Source organism: Camelus bactrianus, chromosome 11, assembly GCF_048773025.1.
Source record: "Camelus bactrianus isolate YW-2024 breed Bactrian camel chromosome 11, ASM4877302v1, whole genome shotgun sequence".
Taxonomy (NCBI): domain Eukaryota; kingdom Metazoa; phylum Chordata; class Mammalia; order Artiodactyla; family Camelidae; genus Camelus; species Camelus bactrianus.
Window position 1 is genome coordinate 47,090,273 of NC_133549.1, and position 19,635 is coordinate 47,109,907.

The following is a 19,635-nucleotide window of genomic DNA, read 5'->3' on the forward strand; positions in this document are numbered from 1 at the left end:
ATTACTTCTGAATATCCTTAATAAGAGAATGTGCATCCCACCATAATCTCTTTGGTCTCTGCACTCCTCATCTGAAGAATCCAGTGTTTCAGCCTGTTCACACTCAAATGTCCCTGTTATATCTTTTCCTTTTAATGTTCATCAACAGATTATTCAAGATGTAGATGTACTATGACTATATATTAGGAGAGAACAATGCTCCTATTTTACTTCTAATCTCTGGCCTAAAAATATCCAATACTATCTAATAACAGGAAAAGCTATCGATTATACTGACTTTCATGAGAACTACTCTTATTGGAGTTTATGTCTATTTAAGCCTACTCTGTCAATTTCAGGGTTTGTTTTGGCTTTGTTGGGAAGAGAGTTGTAGTTACCTTGGTTAAAAAGCAAAACATATTAGAACTTCAAACAATTGACTAAAGGGGTATCATGATCCTTGATTTCAAACTATACTACAAAGCTACAGTGATCAAAACATGGTATTGGTATAAAAAGATACACAGATCAATGGAACAGAATAGAGAGCCCAGAAATAAACCCACACATACATGGACAACTAATTTACAACAAAAAAGCCAAGAATATACAATGGGGAAAGAACAGTCTCTTCAAGCAACAGTGTTGAGAAAACTAGACAGCCACATGCAGAAGAATGAAAATAGACCACTATATTATACCATACACAAAAATTAACTCAAAATGCATTAAAGACTTGAATGTAAGACCTGAAACCATAAAATTTCTATAAGAAAATATAGGTGTTAACCTCCTTGACATTGGTCTTTAGCCATGTTTCTTTAGATCTGACTCCAAAGGCAAGAGAAACAAAAGCAAAAATAAACAAATGGGACTACATTAAAATAAAAAGCTCCTGCACAGTTAAGGAAATCATCACCAAAATGAAAAAGGAACTTACTGAATGGAAGAAGATATTTGCAAATCATATATCCAATAAGAGGTTAATATCCGAGATATATAAAGAACTCACACAACTCAATAACAAAAAAACCAAACAACCCAATTAAAAACTGGGCAGAAGATTTGAAGAGACATTATTCCAAAGAAGACATACAGATGGCCAACAGGCACATGAAAAGAGGTTCAACATCACAAATTACCAGGAAAATGCAAATCAAAACCTCAATGAGATATCACCTCACATCTGTTAGAATGGCTATCATCAAAACAACCAGAAATAATAAGTATTGGAGAAAATATGGAGAAATAGGAACCCTCATATGCTGTTGGTGAGAATGTAAATTAGTGCAGCCCCTATGGAAGACAGTATGGAGATTCCTCAAACAATTAAGAACAGAATTGCCACATGATCCAGCTGTTTCACTTCTGGATATTTATTTAAAGAAAAAGGAAAACACTAATTTGAAAACACATGCACCCCTATGATCACTGAAGCATTATTTACAATTGCCAAGATATGAAAACAACTTAAGTATCTATCAACAAATGAACAGATAAAGAAAATGTAACAAATATATGTTAACAGAATGCTATGCAGTCATAAAAAAAGAAGAAAATCTTGCCTTTTGTGACAACATGGATGGACCATGAGGTTATTATGCTAAGTGAAATCAAACGAAACAAAACAAAACAAAGTCATAGATACAGAGAATAAACTGGTGGTTACCAGAGGGGTAGGGATTGGGGGGAGGGTAAAGTGGGTGAATGGGGATGGTAACTAGACTTATGGTGGTAGTCACTGTAGTGTGTACAAATACCGATCTATAATGTTGTATACCTGAAATTTATATAATGTTATATACCAATTTTAACTCAATAAAAAATGGCTAAGTTAAGATTCTTCACAAATTGACTTATAAAAATAGAAAAGGAAACATTCAAGCTAGGAAGTTCGTTTAAACAAATACGCCTCCAACTAAAACTGAATTCTAAATTACACTTTAGTAACAAAATTATAAAAATTTTTTGAAACTTTTTTATACTTACAGGCAAATGAGTAAACACTTGAAAGATGCTTCTCAAAAAATTAATAAGATCCATTAAATAACCACTAGCTTTTCCATCTGGCTCAGACATTGTCCAGTCATAATCAGCAAGCTGCACAAACTCATCAATTTTCTGATTAAGTTTGGTATATATTTCCCCTTCTGCTGCATGTCGGGCGTCCTAACAGGGGACAACATAACAAAAAATAAGAAACAGTTATGGAAGCAGGTAAAACAAGTTTTCTTAAAATTCTAAATTTTGGGCTTTTTTTTTTTTTTTGGTTTAATATTTTAAACATTCATTCAAAGTCCAAGAAAACTGCTGGATTTTTGGCTGGAAGTACACTATTTATTTGACTAGATACTACTTTTTTCCCCCAACTTCACTATCATCTTTTTTGTCTTTATCTAGTAGTATAACCTATTAGTTATAAATTCTGAATTGTTCTTATAGCTCAAATCAGAAGACCATGCATTATTCTGAAGTGAACACAGGATACTATCCAGAATACAGCATATGTTAGGGCCATAAAACAAGCCTTTAAAGGACTGAAATTGAAGTAAATTAAAGTTTTCTGACTACAACGGGATGGAATTAAAAATTAATAAAAGAAAGACACTGGAAAATTCACAAATATATGGAAATTAAACAATAAACTCCAATAAATAACCAATGAGTCAAAGAAGAAATCATGATGAAAATCAAAAAATACTTTGAGATAAAAATAAAAACACAATATTAAATTCATTAAATAAAGTTGCATCCATTAAATAGGATACAATGAAAAAAGAGCTTAGGCAGAAATTTATAGCAATATACGCCTATATTAAAAAAAAAAAGATCTCACACCAATAACCTAAATTTCCATCTTAAGAAACTAGAAAAAGAAGAAATAATAGTTGTGGGTTCTCATCCACTCAGACAGCAATACTCTGACAGAACAGCATGAGGGACACTGGGGTACTGAAGACTAGGCACTGTGTCCTTTGCAACTGAGGCAAAAGATCTTCATGCCTGTGCCTTTCCTTTAAAGGATCACACAACTTGGACAGAAGTATTTCGAAGATTAAAACTACAGCAATCTCTGCCTTTCTCTCAGGTTTTGGACTGTAAAAGCCCCTGGAATGTTTTGTATCACCTTAAGGAGGGTGGACAACTTGCCACCCTGGCCAGTAGATTTAATTTGATGGTGGTTGGGGACAGTGGTGACAGCAATGCAGTATTTCTGGTAAAACTAATACTTGTTTAGATTCTTAACTTGACTAAGAAGAGACCTAAGTATCACTCATCATTATGAGTCACATACTATATTTGAATACAACTTAATCTAATGTATCATTCATTTCATAGCTATGAATAAGAGCAGTATAAAGACTGAAATATCTCTCACCTTAAGGATCTCACAATACAGGGAGATATACAATATTACAAAACATGATTAGTGGTATATTAGAGGTTTAAAACAAAGAATTCTGAGTAAGCAAAGGAGGAAATAATTATTACTTATTTGATAAAAAGCTTTGAAGAAGGGATGTCATATGAGCTGTAACTTTAAAAAATATAATCAGGAACACTTACTTTGGTATTTTGGTTTTGTGCCTTAAGAAATTTTGGAAAGAACAGTGTAACAGAAGGTCAACATGAACAATGAAAATGTACCATTTTTACATTTCAATGCTTTTTTGGACCCCTCTCTAATTTTCACAATGTCTAACCACTTACTACTCACTGCCACGTTGGGCTGAAGAAAACCAACCACTAGTAGACATCTTTCCATCTGCATGCTTGCCTTACTACAAAGGAATTCCAATAAAGATTTTTCTTCTCTCCCTATTCAGAGGTCTAACACAAATTTGATACAGACAACAAAAACTTTAACCAGGGTCTCTCCTCAACTACAGAGGAAAATAAACACTACTTCAAACAAAGGAATTTAAGATAAGGTAATGTTATTCACTATAATTTTTTTCACTATAATTTTAATAAGTATTAAATATGGCAGTAACAAAATGAGAGCTGACTCAAAATAAACTATAGCAACTTAAGTTATTAGTATCTGTTAAAATTTCTAATGCGATGCAAATCTCCTCAGAAAAATCTTAAGATTGAGGAGTTTATCAGTAACATTGTATCAGCCACTATAAATTTGGCATTCGAGCATATAGGTACAAAACATCCACTAAAATGTAAGCTCCATTAAGACAGGAAGTTTGCTCCTGTTTCTGTTCACTGATGAATCCCTGGCACCCAGAACAGTGCTTATAACAGAGCTGATAGCAGACAAGAACTTATTAAAAAATTTTTTTAAAGTCACTGCTGTCTTGAAGAAGTTTATAACCTAGCTGGGATAGAAAAGTACAAAGATAAAGTAATCACAGAATAAGTAAATATTAACAAATTAGTAATGATTACATGAGGAGTAAAAGTGTAGCAAAACAGGAGAGATCATGTGGGCTGGAAAGGTTTATGTCACTTGCTGTTCCACTTACTACTGCCGAGTAACAAACTACCCCCCAAATTTTAGTGGCTTAACATAACAAGCATTTTATTATCCTCACAGGTTCTATGTGTTAGGAATACAGACAAGGAACAGTGGGGATGATTTTGCTCCACTATATCCGGCATCTAAGCTGGGACAACTTGAAGGCTGAGGATGGGACTCAACACGTGGGGATCCAAATTATCTGGAGGTTTCTTCACTCATATGTCTGGAACCTGGGATAAGCAGCCTCTCCATGTGGCTTGTCTTCCTCACAGTATGGTGGCTACAGGGTACCTGGACTTCTTACGTGGCAGCTCAGGCCTCCAAGCATGTGTGTTCCTTGCTTGGACTAAAGTGGAAATGACATTGCCTTTTATGTCCTAGCCTCAGAGTCTCACAACATTGTTTTCACTGTAGTCTATTGATTAAAGCAGTCACAAGCCTGCCCAGATTCCACAGGAGGGGGCAAAGATCCCCACTTCTCAATGATAGGAAGTGTCAAGAAATTTGTGGTCATTAAAAAAAAAATCACCATCTTGCTAATAATGAATAATGGAGAAATGACCATAAAGAATATGGGCCAGGGGTTTGAGAAAATGGTAAGCGGTTTGATGGCCACTATTTCATTTATCATTCATACTGAGTGAATTAGTCAACTTTGGTAAATCCTAGTTTTTTTTAAATCTATGAAAACAGAATCATCATCACCCTGTCAGAGGGCTGTTCTGAGCATTACACAAGTTCCTACCACTAAAGCACCTAGCTGTACTTGGTACCCAGTAGGTACTCAAAAATAGTTTCCTTGTACCTACTGGGTACACTATTTGGGTATTTAGTTATGCTCAATAAATGTTTACTAAGTGAACAGTATGGAGACAATTAATATATAGAATCTTAAGCTATTCAAATTGCCCGTTAACTTAATTTACTGTGGTTCTTTGTATGTAAGGGAGAAAACAACTGGGTATTAAACATTCACAGAATCATTTTTTAAAACATGAGACAGTAGTGAAAATGGAAAGGGAGGGGGTCTTATTTAAAGTGCAGTAATTAGCCATGGCAGTAATAAATCTCTCTAACCTCCTTAACAGCATTATGGGTAGATACCCAAGACAGCAAATGGTTATGGCCTGCGGAACTAGACCATAACACACATCGACGATTCCGCTTATACGCTGATTTTCCAAAGCAATCTAAAAGTGTTTATTATTACCACTTTGCATTTGCCTGAGTGTCCATCATCAGCTCCCTCAATTTCATGTCTCACTACCTTCACTGAATCTCTGCAATTCTAGAAAGGAGTTGGATAAGGGAGTCTTACAGCTCAGAACTGTGTAAGCATCCCATAATGCTCAACCAACTTGTTCTATCACAAGGCAAAGAAAATTTGGTGTCTGACTGTTCCTGTTCTCTACTACATTCCCTATCTGCTGTGCTCAGACTGCTCCATGTGATTTCTCTTGCTTTTTGGAGATGCCTCTAATGCAGGCAGGAAGGGATCGAGATACCTAATAAAATTTTAAAAACCATTAGCAAGAGACTCCTCTCCTTCAAAACTCACAGAGCAAAAACTACTGTGTGAAATTTTAGATTTAAAAAAGAAATGGCTATTCTTTTAAAACCCTAATGTAAATCCACCTTTAAAATCAATGTTATACTTAATTCCCCTTTTTACTATGTAGAATTTTATTAAAATAAAATAAAGATGTTATCTCACATTTTCCTGGATGTTTAAAAAGCAATATGGGCCAATTAAAACTCAAAATTTGAGAAGGGGAGCGGTACCAAAAACCTAAACATTTTGAAGTCATGAGAGAAAACAAACACTGTATTTATCTGAAGGAAGAAAAATTATAAAAATGATGATGATGAAGCCATTCACATTATAGTCAAATAAAGCCATTATAATTATATGCTTTCTGGATAAAGTGATTCAAACCCCACTAATTTTCTGAAAAAAGAACTAAGGAAAAATAAAGGGAAAAAACAAAAAGTTATTTATTATTTTTTGCTGTTACTATTTAGAAATTTTTTGATTGACCTACTTTTCTGAGGTGATATCAAGAACAGGTTCCACTTTTCCCATAAACTATCCAGGTTAAGACACATTTAAATGAAATTTGGGGGAGGGGTATTTTATATTTTTAGAAGTTTATTAATACTTTCCACAGGCTATAATAGTAAACAAAGAAATCTAAGGGAGTCGGTGGCTGTGCTGTATTAAGGAAAAATTTCAGACAGCAGTTCTAGGCAGGAACGTGTTTTAAAGTCAACATTTGAAAGGACTTTGCTAAGGACTAAGGATTCTGCTTACTTGATAATCCAGACAAATATAATCATTAGAAAACATGTGCACGAACTGACTCACTGTATTTCATTTTTAAAGAAATAGGAGCAAGGAAAGAAACACAGAAAAAAAATTCATTATAACTTTTCCTCTATTTAAATACAAGGATACACTAAATTATTTGGTAAAACATTTCTGAAAAAGATCACTAATTGTAATTTAAAGGCTGTTAAGAAAATTAGTTTGGACTTCCTAGAGAGTTATACTACAGCTGAAACCAAAATACTTTCAACCCTTATAACCTGACTGGAAAATCAGGAACATATCAACTAACTCCTAAATTAAATTTTAAAAGATTCAACTTATAAGTAAAACAATTAGTTTTTCCTTTGCTTGTTAAAGAAACAGTGCCATCTGGAGGCAGAAATGTATCTCACATAACTTCAGAACTATTTTCTGTTTCAATGTACAGGAATTAAATGATACCATACTATCAGTGGTTCTAAACCACAGGATGCAACAGAATCACCTGAGGAAATTTTTTAAACAGACATATGCACAAACTCCATGCTAGACCTCACAGACCATATGCATGTATGTTTTGTATAAAAGATAAGTAGTAATACAGCTAAACATTTTAGTAAACATCTATGACTTACTGTCTATCATCTATTCCCCCTTCTGGGAATAGTCCCCAAATATATTTTGGAAAATCACTCTGCCCCAATTCACAGCTCTATCTGGTCTGGATAGGACTGAGCCCATATCTAGCTCCAAGGATGGATCCTGATGAGTTCAAGTCAATTAGCAATAATCATCCACTAGGGAATTCCACAGCAACTAGTTGGGGGATACAATCTCTCTTCCTTTAGATGACAGAGCATGAGGATATAAAGTTTGGAACTGTGACCTCGTAATTATTTTGCTACCAGAGTAGAAAGACTACAGCTTCTGGGCCACCATGTGTGAAAATGAGGCAAAAATTGCATAAAGCAGAGTTAAAAGATGGAGGGACTTGGGGTCCTTGAAACACTTCCTGAGCAGCTGACTCTGCCTTACATGGAATCTGCCCTATTCTAGGACTTCCCAGCCACACTGGCCAATAATCTCCCTTTATTGTTTAAGATAGGATTAGTTGGTTTTTCTATCAGTTGTCAATATTCTTTTAGTAGCCTTGATTAATACAAGTAGCTTGAAACATTTTATTGAACATTCTAGGGAAAGAAAAGGTCACATTTAATATTACTCATCTGGAGCAAGGGGAACACTTCTATGACATTTTTCTGAGCTTTAAAAACCTAAGCAGGAGATGAAGTTGGAGTTGTCAAAGTGAAAGTGTCCTCCCTAGCTAATTTCTTCCTGCTCTAATTCAAGAAATAATGCTTCAGTGACCTATGATCTTGACTGAGAAATTTCTAAATGTTAAGTAGCATACAGATCCCAATTCATTAGCCAATGTCACTAATGATACTATAGACAGAAGGAAATGAGTAGATAAGACTAAACATAGAAACCTAATTATTAGTTATGATGGGGGAAGGGATATAGCAGGAGCTAAAAAGAAATACATCTAAGATAACTCCACATTTCCAAAAAAGGAGGCAAGAAAAATGGTGGTGCCACTTAAAAAATCAAATAGGCAGAAAGAAGAGCCAATTTAAGAAATCATGATTTTTTTTATTTAAGTATTTTAGGTACCATTGTGACAATTAAGGGAAGTTGTTATATTCTTATATTTGGCACCTAAAATCAAATTAAAAAGAAAAATAATTTGCTTGCTTATGCTTCAGCTTAATTTAGTGAAATGGCTACTTTTCAACAGGTTTTTTTAATTACCCTATATTACTGTGATTCAAACAAAAATTTGTAGGTTTTAGGATATGCGTGGTGCCTTGCATACATGCAAACTGTATATTACCACTTGATCAGTAACACTCTGGATTAAACAAAGCTCAAGATCTTCTCCACAATGAACTAAGAAGTCAAATGTAAAAAGTCAAGGGAAGTTTATATTAATTAGAAGACCTAAAGTTTTTATAAAGTTCTAGAAAACTCCTTAAAAGATTTTTCTTCATAAAAGAACACAGTCAACCTGGAGTATAATTTAGGGATGTATAATCTCATAGTTCTAAAGTCAACAGGTCACAAATAATATACTAAATGTTCCATTAAGAGATACAGATTACTGTAGGATTCAGTTAATTATATCTAAATAACTTCCATGGGGGCAAATCCAAAGCACTTCTTAAGGTAAACTAGAGTTAGATAATAAAAGTTAAAGTATCACATAGATGAAAGAAAAGGAAGCTGAAGGCAGAAATTTAAGGAACCTGGTACCAACTGCTTCTAGAAAAAATTAAATTTCCCCCCAGAAGAAACATTCAAAATACATGTAAACCAAATACCATTTTTAAACAAAATATGCATACTTATTAACACTAAATAAATGAATAAATGAATGAATGAATGAATGAATGAATGAATGAATAAATAAATAAATAAATAAATAAATAAATAAATAAATAAATAAGATTTTAGATTCCTTCTACTGGGCTACAGCATTTCAACAATCTCTGAATTTTCTCATCTTGAGCTTTCTACCTTCTGTAAATGGCTTTATATCAGTTCTTCCCTTCCCTCATCTCTGCTAACTGCAGTGCTACCCAGGCTCCAAATTGATGCAACACCTAAATGCCTTTAGGGTTCAGGCAGGGAATATAAATGAGTTTGGCTGGCATGGTGATTGTGGCAGGCAGGATGCTGACAGAGCACAAATCTCATCTAAAGGTATTTGAATTCAAAATGCTACAAAACCAGATCAAACACATATACACAACCAAATTTACCTATTTGTTATGCACTGTGGTTATTTCTTTGTAGTTATCTGCCCTTTTAGATTAAAAAAAATCCTAGTAGTTAAAAACCATGCCACATCCTCTCCGGAGCAACTAGCACAGTACAACAGAAATATATTTTTGCTCAATAAACACCATTTAATATATTCTCCCAGTCCAAAACTTTCAGTTTAGATGGAAACTTCCAAGCAATTGCTGATTTGTCACAGAAATGTTCTTTGGGACACAATCAAAACCTTACTTCAAACAGGACAAAGTATTTCATTTCTGGCTCCTTAAAAGTAGCCAGTCCTAGAAAAACTGAAATCCACCACAGAGCCACTTGCTAAGCTAATCCACTTCTAATGATAAGCCAGAATGGGCAATATAGGCTTTGAGCTGGAATCAGAGTCTAGAAAAATTCAGAATCCAGCCTCCAGATTATCTGGGATTACTGTTAATCATTAGAAATTAAATCATTTTCTAATCCTCAGATTACCTCCTTTTTCTTTTAAAAAGGTAGGTGGTACATTTTTTCCTTTCCAGTTTTCAAGGGCTTCTATATCTCGGAAGTGTTTAAGAGTGGCTAGGGGCTTTGGAGTAGCATCTGCTGCTTCTTAGGTAATCTAGGTTGTTCGTAATCAGGTTTGAACATCATCTGATACAAACAACTTTTTAAAGTACTCTCCACCATTTCCTTCTCCATTCTATTTCTGCTTTCCACACCTTTATAAGAGGTACTTGCTATAAGTAACTGATTATAAATTATAATTATAATTTTATAAATTATAACTGATGATAACTTTCTGGAAAAACAGAAAGTTGAGCACATTCATGTATCAATGGGGTTGAGGTAGTCCATAAATATTGCTGATCTTTCTCCTCTGTTTATAGAACTGAAAATGCTTTTTTTCCCTGTTAGCTTAATTTATGTTTTTGGCAAAGTAGCATCCCCATTCTTTATTTTTCTAGTACTTTTCTAATATAATAAAATGAATTATTTATTCAATAAACATTTAAGCTTTGGCTTTTTTCCCCTGATCTACTGTTTAGGATTTTATGTCATTTAAACGTATTAAATCGGCTACAAGAGTGAAACTGCTTGATGTAGCACTCTCTCAAAGATAATGAATGACAAAAGAAATAAATGTTATATGCCTTTTAAAAATGACAAGTTGCGCAAATAAAACAAGTTGTACAATGGAACACTCCACCAATAACATAAGACTATATACAAAGCATACAAGTAATCAGAAGTTGAAACGCGATTAATCAGTCAAGAAGTAATAGTTCAAATGTTTTGGCAAAGCAGAAATAAATCAACTGTATATATGTAAAATAATATAACAATTATAATTTAAATGAGAAATTTTAAAACTTCCTAATACCTTACTAGTTTTTAAAGTATGATTTTACCAGTTTATGAATTTATATCTTTACTACTAAAAATCAAATAAATATGAATTTTGTTTTACTCATACAATAACACCTTGGTTATTCAGAGGTCACATTTGAAGTCAGTAATCAGGAAGGAAGCAAAACAAAAGTCTTTGCGTAGCTGAAAATAAGTTGCAGTAAATTCTATGATGGAATACTATACTGAACTGAAAATAAACTACAGCTACATGCAACAGAAATGAAATATTAAAAAAAATCACATTGAGTGAAAGAGGTCAGACACACAAAAAGATGCACTATGTATGACCCATACAAACAGAGCCCCCAAAACAGACAAAATTAATCAGTGCTATTAAAAATCAGTACTGAGAGGAAGTAGAGATAATGACTGGGAAGTTGGATGAGGGAGGCTTCTACAATGCTACTAATCCAGTGTTTTATTTCTTGATCTCATAATTCCATGAGTGAGTTCACTTTTTTTCCAATTTAAGTAGAACTTTTCTTAGAGCAGTTTTTGGTTCATAGTAAAATTGAGGGATTGGTACAGTGATTTCCTATATATCTCCTGCGCACACATCTCCCACAGTCTCCATCACTATCAAAATGTCCCACCAGTGATGCACATTTGTTACCATAGATGAACCTACATTGGCACATTTATTATTCAAAGGCCACAGTTTACATTAAGGTTCACTCTTGGTGCTGTACATTCTATGGGCTTGGACAAATGGATAATGACATATATCCACTGTTATAGTATCATACAGTGTCTAAATTATCCTCCTGATTAGTGGGAAAGCTTCAAGTTTCTCACCATTAAGTATGATGTTAACTATAGGGTTTTTTGTAGATATTCTTTATCAAGAAAGATCTCCTCTATTACCAGTTTACTAAGAGTTTTTATCAAAAATGGGTGTTGAATTTTGTCAAATGCTTTTTCTGTATCTAGTGATATAACCACGTGATTTTTCTTCTTCAGCCTATTGATGTGATGGATTATATTAACTGGTTTTTGAATGACGAACAAGCCTTGCATACTGCTGATAAATCCCACTTTGTCATGATGTAGAATTCCTTTTATAAATTGTTAAGATTCATTCTGATACTATTTTGTTGAGGATTTTTGCATCTATGTTCATGAGAGATATTGATGTATAGTCTTCTTGTAATGTCTTTGTCTGGTTTTGGTGTTAGGGTAATGCTGGCCTCATAGAATGAATTTAAAAATACTGTCTCTGCTTCCATATGAAAGACAGCCTACAGAACTGGTATAATTTCTTCCTTAAAAGTTTGGTAGAGTTCACCAGTAAACACATCTGGGCCTGGTGCTTTGTTTTAGAAGGCTATTAATTATTGATTCAATTTCTTTCATTGATACAGGCCTATTCAGGTTGTCTATTTTCTTCTTGTGTGAGTTTTGGCAGATTGTGTCTTTCAAAGAATTGGTTCGTTTAGTCTAGGTTGTCGAATTTGTGAGCACAGAGTTGTTCATAAGATTCCTTTTTATCCTTTTCTTTCTTGATCCACATATGATTTAGAAGTGTGATGTTTAATCTCCAAGTATTCAGGATTTTCCAGTTATCTTTCTGTTATTGATATCTTGTTTAATTATACTGCTGGTCTAATAGCAGATATTGTATGATTTCTATTCTTTTAACTTTGTTACGGTGTGTTTCATGCCCCTAGATGTGGTCTACCTTGGTGAATGTTCCACAGTAGCTTGAGAAGAATGTATACTCTGTTGTTGTCGGATAAGTACTCTACAAACGTCGATTATATCCAGTTGATTGATGGTATTGTTGAGTTCAGCTATGTCCTTAACTGATTTTCTGTCTGTTGGATCTGACCATTTCTGATAAGAGTAATGTTGAAGTCTCTAACTTTAACGGTGGACTCATCTATTTCTCCTTGAAGTTTTATCAGCTTTTGCTTCATATAATTTGACCCTCTAATGTCAGGCATATGTACATTAAGAATTATTATGTCATCTTGACAAACTGACCCTTTTATCATTATGTAATAGCCCTCTTTATCCCTGATAACTTTCTTTGCTCTAAAGTCTGCCCTGTTTGAAATTAATATGGCTACTGCCACCTTTTTGATTAGTGTTAAATGGTATATCATTCTCCATCCATTATTTTTAATCTATATATGTCTTTATATTTAAAGTAGATTTTGCAAACAACATATAGTTGAGTCTTGTTTTATTGATCCACTCTGACAATCTCTGTCCTTCTTTGGTTTTTTTAGACCAGAGATGTTTAAAGTAACTATTGATAGCTGGATAAATATCTACCATATTTGTTACTGTTCTCTATTTGGTGCATTTGTTCTTTATTTCTACTTTTGTGTTCCATTCTTTTCCTGCCTTTTGTGATATTGGGCATTTGTATGATTCCATTTTCTCTCCTTTCTTAGCATATTCGTTATACTTTTTTTTTTTTTTTTTGCTTTTTTTAGTGGTTGCCCTAGAATTTCCAATATACATTCACAATTATTCCAAGTTCACTTTCCAATAACACTGTATCATTTCATGGGTAGTGTGAGTACCTTACAATAACAAAATAATTCTAATTCCTCCCTCCCTATCCGTGTGTCATTGTAGCCATTCATATAAACAAACATAAGTATGTGTGTGTGTATATATATATATATATATGTGTGTGTATACACATATATAGATATAAGCATATATAACTGAATACATGGTTGCTATTATTCATTTGAACAAACCATCATCTATCAGATCAATTAAGAATTTTACCTTCACTTATACCTCCTTTGATGTTCTTCCTTTCTTTATGTAGGTCCAAGTTTCTGACCTATATTATTTTCTCTATCTCTGAAAAAATTATTTTAACATTTCTTACAAGGCTGGTCTACTAGCAACAAATTTCCTTAATTTTTATTTATCTGAGAAAGTCTTCATTTCTCCTTCACTTTTGAAGGATAATTTCATAGGATACAAAAAAGTTCTAGTTTGGTGAGTGTTTTTCTATTAACACTAAATATTTTAGTCCATTCTTTTCTTGCTTGCATGGTTTATGAAGAGAAGTTAGATGTAACTCTTATCTTTGCTACTCTACATAAGTTTTTTCCTCTTGCTTCTTTAAGGACTTTTTATCTTTAATTTTGTGCAGTTTGAATATGGTATGCCTAGGTGTAATTATTTTGGCATTTATCCTGCTTGGTGTTCTCTAAGTTTTTTAATGCATGGTTTCTTGTGCGACATTAATTTGGGGAAATTCTACCATTATTGGATCAAATATTGCTTCTCTTCCTTTCTTTTTACTCCTTCTAATATTCCCACTGTACGTATGTTCCATCTTTTGTAGTTGCCCCACAGTTCCTGGATATTCTGTTCAGTTTTTCCAGTGTTTTTTTCCTTTGCTTTTCTGTTTTGGAAGTTTCTATCAACAGATCCCCAAACTCAGAGTCTTTTCTCAGCCATGTCCAATCTACTAATGGGTCCATCAAAGGTATTCTTCATTTCTGTTACAGTGTTTTTGATCTCTAGCACTTCTTTTTGATTCTTTCTTAAATTCTCCATTTCTCTGCTTACACTATTCATCTGTTCTTGCATGTTGTCTACTTTATCCATCAAAGTCCTCAGTATACTAATCATAATTTTTTTTTAATTCCTGGTCTGATAATATCCCTGACATATCTAAATCTAATATTTACTCTAGCTTCTCTATTTTTTGCCTTTTAGTCTGTCTTACAATTTTTTTTCTTGATAAAGGGACATGATGTACTGGGTGAAAAGAACTGCAATAAATTAGGCCTTTAGTAATGTGGTAGTAAGACATAGGGGGAGGGGAAATGTTCCTTAGTTCTATGATTAGGTCTCCATCTTTAAGTAAGCCTTTGCCCCTCAGCTGTGAACTTTACAAGTCCTTTTCATTTCTACCCCTCAGGTTGGACAGGATGGCCAGAACAAGCTAGTGCTGAGTATTTCCCTTCTCCCAGCAGTTTAGGCACTGGTAAATCGTTTATTTTAAGGTTAGGTCTTGTTGAGAAAAATAGAATGCTTAAGAACAGAATGCTCTGGCATATTTCAAAATGGTTCCTTTTCCCTTTCCCCTGCTAGACACATAAGAAGATTTTCCTCAAATCCTCACTGGGAGAACCTCGTGCCCCCACCTAAGACTGGGTTCCCCTGGAGTTTTAACTCTCAAATTTGTCCACACTGAGCTTCCAGTATTCATCAATTATACTTCAGGTTTTCCTACCCCAGGAGTGATTCCTGTGGGCTTCTGCTCCATTAAGTTGTGATTCTCTGTATTTGTCTGTCTCTCCATTTTGGGGGCAGCAGTGTGTTCTGTGATCTTAATTCTCCAAGAGATCAAGGAAGAGTTGTTGATTTTTCAGTTTTTCTCAGCTTTTTAATTGTTGGGACAGAATTACAACTTCCCAGTTCTTTACATGACAGACTGGAAATTGGAAGTCTATGTCCACTTTTTAATAATTAATTGAACTGTATCTATTTATAATTTTTGCATTTATAAATTGTGTGTGTATTCTATGTTACATTTCAAGAAAAAAAAATTTTTTTTAAAGTCCACGTACCATGTCCTTGCTCCACAGGAAGAGAATTTCAAGCCCTTAATCAAAGATAAGTTACCACTGTCACTTTAGCCATAATCCTAAAAAAAACTTTGCTATATACTCATCAACAGATTTTAAAAGGCAAATTTTCAGAAAAAGTCACAAGCATATTCTTTCTAGGCACTTACAGTTGCAATTGCTGCCAGGACTTAAAAGGAAAGGACTCTTTAGGGTGTCAGGTTGGAAAAGCTCCATGGAGTAAAGTTAAAGAGCTCTGATGCCAAAGAAAAAGAACTAGGCCATTTCTCTACTACACAGATTAAAAAGGAAACGGTATTCCCATTTTCCCCCTCTATTTTGATGCAAATCTTTTCATTAGAAGTCTTAAATTAGCTTTAAGTAGCTCTCAGTGTGGGTCCAGGTTAATTTCAAAAAGCTGTGGTACTGCTTGAGGGCAGGAACTACTTACTTTACCTCTTTTGTATCACTCACAAATTTACTACAACGAAAGGCAAGCTAACAAGATAGCCTGTATATATTTCATAAAGTAAGCAAACGTGATATAAAATCTAGCACGTTGTGTAAACGTGTGGGGTTTTGGAGGGGAAGCAAATGGAGGTATGGGGAAAAGGGTCATGTAAGTGCTTATTTCTATGATCATTAAGCAATTAAATAGGAATACGTTTGGTCAGGTCACTGGGCTGAAAAGAATTAGGCTAAGAGGTTAACTAAGAAATCCACACTAATGTCTGTAATCAAGCCTATACAGACTGACTATTCACTAAGAACGGAAATTCCCCCAATCTCCCTCAGTAATTCAATTTAATACTGATTTAACAATTCTCCCTGTTGAATTGCTTCTTCATATCACAGTTTAAGACAAATTCCTCATATCACAGTTTAAGACAAATTCCTCTTGAAACAGATCAAAGAACTGAAGAACACTTGACCTTCACATACTGAGCCTGAAATAGCTCTTGGCCTCATAAAACAGAATGGGTTTCCTGAGTTTTCTGTAAAAATAAAACAAAAACCAAACAGCAAAAAACAAGTATGCTCTACTATTTGTACAGACTGAACTTGATTTCCTGATTTCTAAGAAAACCCAAGGGGTGTTCTACGGCAGTTGTAGTTTCAAATAAACATCTACAACTTAAGGACCACAGGAATGATGGCCTAGAGCTAACATTTCTAAAGATTCCCTCTCAACAGGCAGATTTTTGAGAGGTGTAGTTCCAAGATCCCTTAAGCTAAAGCATCACGCTCCAGTATCTTTGGTTCTTTGACCTATAACTGATAAGAAAAATTGCCTGCAATCCGTAGATATACCAGAGGTTAAGACAATTCATGTTTTAATCAGAGTATGTGTATTAAATATTAAATGTTCATAAATACGCTCACAACTGCAGTCCCTAGTAAATCCCTTCTTGACAGCATATGAGTAACACATGGACCTAAGGACAGAGAGCAATAAAGAAAAAGGATTGTGTAAAATCTAATATCGATGCAAAGAATCAATTTGTCCATGGATAAATAAATGTCCAAAAACTTGTGGAGTCTCTTTCTATATTATGGTACTTATCACACCATACTGTCAAGTGCCTTTTTACAGCTTTTCCCTCCTGTGAGCTCCTTGAGGACAGGGATGCATTTCTATATCCTCAGCACCTAACACAGTGCTCAGAGCATAGATCATGCACAACAAATGGCACTATGCTAAGTATGCCCCTCAATCCTCGTAATAATTGTATCAAGTGGAAAATATATTGCTATTCTAATTTTACAGATAAAACCAAGTATCATTAAAATGAAAGAATATGCCCAAAGACACACAGAACTCTAACTCCAGAGTATATACCCTTAATTATTATATTATATTAAGTGAATAAATGAATGCCTGTTTTGTCCAGCTTTGGTCTGTTTCAATAAATAATTTTATCAATCTGTTTACTCAGATATCATCTGCATTTCTGTTTTAAGGATTAGGGTGACTACATGAGCTTAAGAATCATCAAAGGAGCCTAAGATTTTGGGAGCCAGGCAGATAATTTTAGGAAACAAGGGTCTTTTCTGGACTTTACACTTTCAAAGTCTGGTCACTGTTAACATTAAATTAGTTATATCTAAATACAAGTATGGGGGGAGAGTATAGCTCAAATGGTAGAGTGCATGCTTAGCATGCACAAGGTCCTGGGTTCAATCCCCAGCACCTCCACTAAAAAACAGAAACAAACAACAAAAAAAACCAAAAAACCTCCCCCTGCCCCCCCAAAATTAAGAAAAAAACAAAACAAAACAAAACAAAAAACTACAAAAACCAACTACAGATGGCAGAGAAAGACCCAAAAAGACTCTGTATGATAAAATGTCTTCTTCAATAAACACTAGTACGCTGAATTTTTTTTTTTTTAGGAGCTTAAAACAACACGTGTTTATTGGCTCATAGTTCTGTAGGTTAGAAGTCCAGGCAGGCTCGACTGGTTTCTCTGCTTATAGTGTCAAACACCACAGCTGTGCTAATGTGGAGGCTCTGGGGAGAATCTATATCAGAACTCATTGAGGTTGTTGAAGTTTTCATGTCTGAATTTTTTTAATGTAAATGATTATACTATAATTTTAGGAGATAAATTGGGTAATTTATAATATAGCAAGAGTCGGAAGATAAGAATTCTTTTTAGTTTTTTTTTTTAACCTCCCTTAATGGAGGCACTGGGGATTGAACCCAGGACCTTGTGCATGTCAAGCACATGCTCTACCACTGAGCTATACTGTCTATTCCCCTGAGAATTTCTTTAATGGAAAACTTAGAAAAGGCTATGAGGTTAAACTAGCAAGTCTATATTATAGATGAGGGATTAGTAAGTGGTTTATATTAGTTTAACAAAATATTCAATGCAAAGGGATTTATTTTACTAGACTATGCCAGTGTCTCATCTACATGACCCCAAATCAACAAAACAATAGTTTATAACAAATTTATGACATTATTTAATGTTCCATTCTGCTTAAAACAACCATTCATTAATCTTTTGGTGTATCCCATGGTATTATAAAAACAGAAATCTTTCCTTTCAGAAAACAGTACGATTTGAATAACATGTAATAAGGTAATATTTATTTTTCTTCAGATCAAATAAAGCATGTAAAACAAATCTTACACTTATCTGTTTCTCCCTACATTTTTAATTTCCAAACATACCCACTCTTTTATATATTACATATGCAGTTAATTATTAAACTATGAGACATGAATGAAAATCCAGTTAGACCTACTCAGCACTACTCTTAAGTCTTCAAAACATGAATAAAATATAATATAGCTGTGGAAAATCAATATACTTTTCTTCATTTTAACCAGATGTTTAAAATGCCAAAAAGGAACTGACATTTATCTGCTCATCGTTGACAACGATTACCTCTAATTTTCAATTGTTAGGAATTAATGGAATCATGTGTATAACTGTTAGGAATACACTGGAATTATGTATATAGTAAAAATTGTCTCTTATTTTTAAAAGTTTGCTTACAGTGATTGAAATAAAAAATTTTGGTCAGATTTTTACATACCTTAAAAGTAGAGAGCCCATAAAGTCTTGTGGTATGCACAGTTTCTTGAGAAATATTTGTAATGTTAGTTATAAAGTCCTCAAGGTATTTACAAGCTTGTTCCAGGTGTGTGGTGTTTATGATGATTTGCACTAGCTAGAAAACAGAAAACACCTCCAGTAAAATGCACATTATATTTATACAAATTTATCTGATTTTTAAAAATAGTATTACTTCCAGCAACTGTACCATTTCTGCATAATTATAGCATTATAGGATATCACTGATCATCTGATTTCAGAAGACTGCTATAAATACTACTTATGAATTCTATTAGTAAAAAAAATAACCAAGTCTAACTACCAATTAATTTAAAATAACTTTTCAAAGGACTTTTTCGAATCTTATACATTCACCAAGTTAAAAAAGTAATTATTTTCACTTTTCAAGTAAAGTCTGGCAAACATAAATATGCATGTATGTTCTAACATCTTCAATTATCTACTACTCCCCATGTAAACCCTTTTCCCTCACACTGCTTGAATTTACACTGATGCTTTTATTTTAAAACA

General features: G+C 33.8%; 1 protein-coding gene and 1 non-coding gene across 6 annotated transcripts in view; both read right to left on the reverse strand.

Moving 5' to 3' along the window:
- Positions 1-19,635, reverse strand: part of EXOC6 (exocyst complex component 6) — a 181,812-nt gene that overhangs the window by 65,593 nt on the left and 96,584 nt on the right. For all 5 annotated transcript variants that reach the window (XM_074373946.1, XM_074373947.1, XM_074373949.1 and 2 more), the window contains exons 17-18: positions 19,085-19,219; positions 1,969-2,148 (exon numbers count right to left, since the gene is read on the reverse strand). In XM_074373946.1, the coding sequence (XP_074230047.1) occupies positions 1,969-2,148; positions 19,085-19,219 (315 nt within the window). The remainder of the gene's footprint in view (positions 1-1,968; positions 2,149-19,084; positions 19,220-19,635) is intronic.
- On the reverse strand, positions 18,219-18,298 carry TRNAV-GAC (transfer RNA valine (anticodon GAC)). The gene has a single exon. It is a non-coding gene; the product is annotated as a tRNA-Val (tRNA).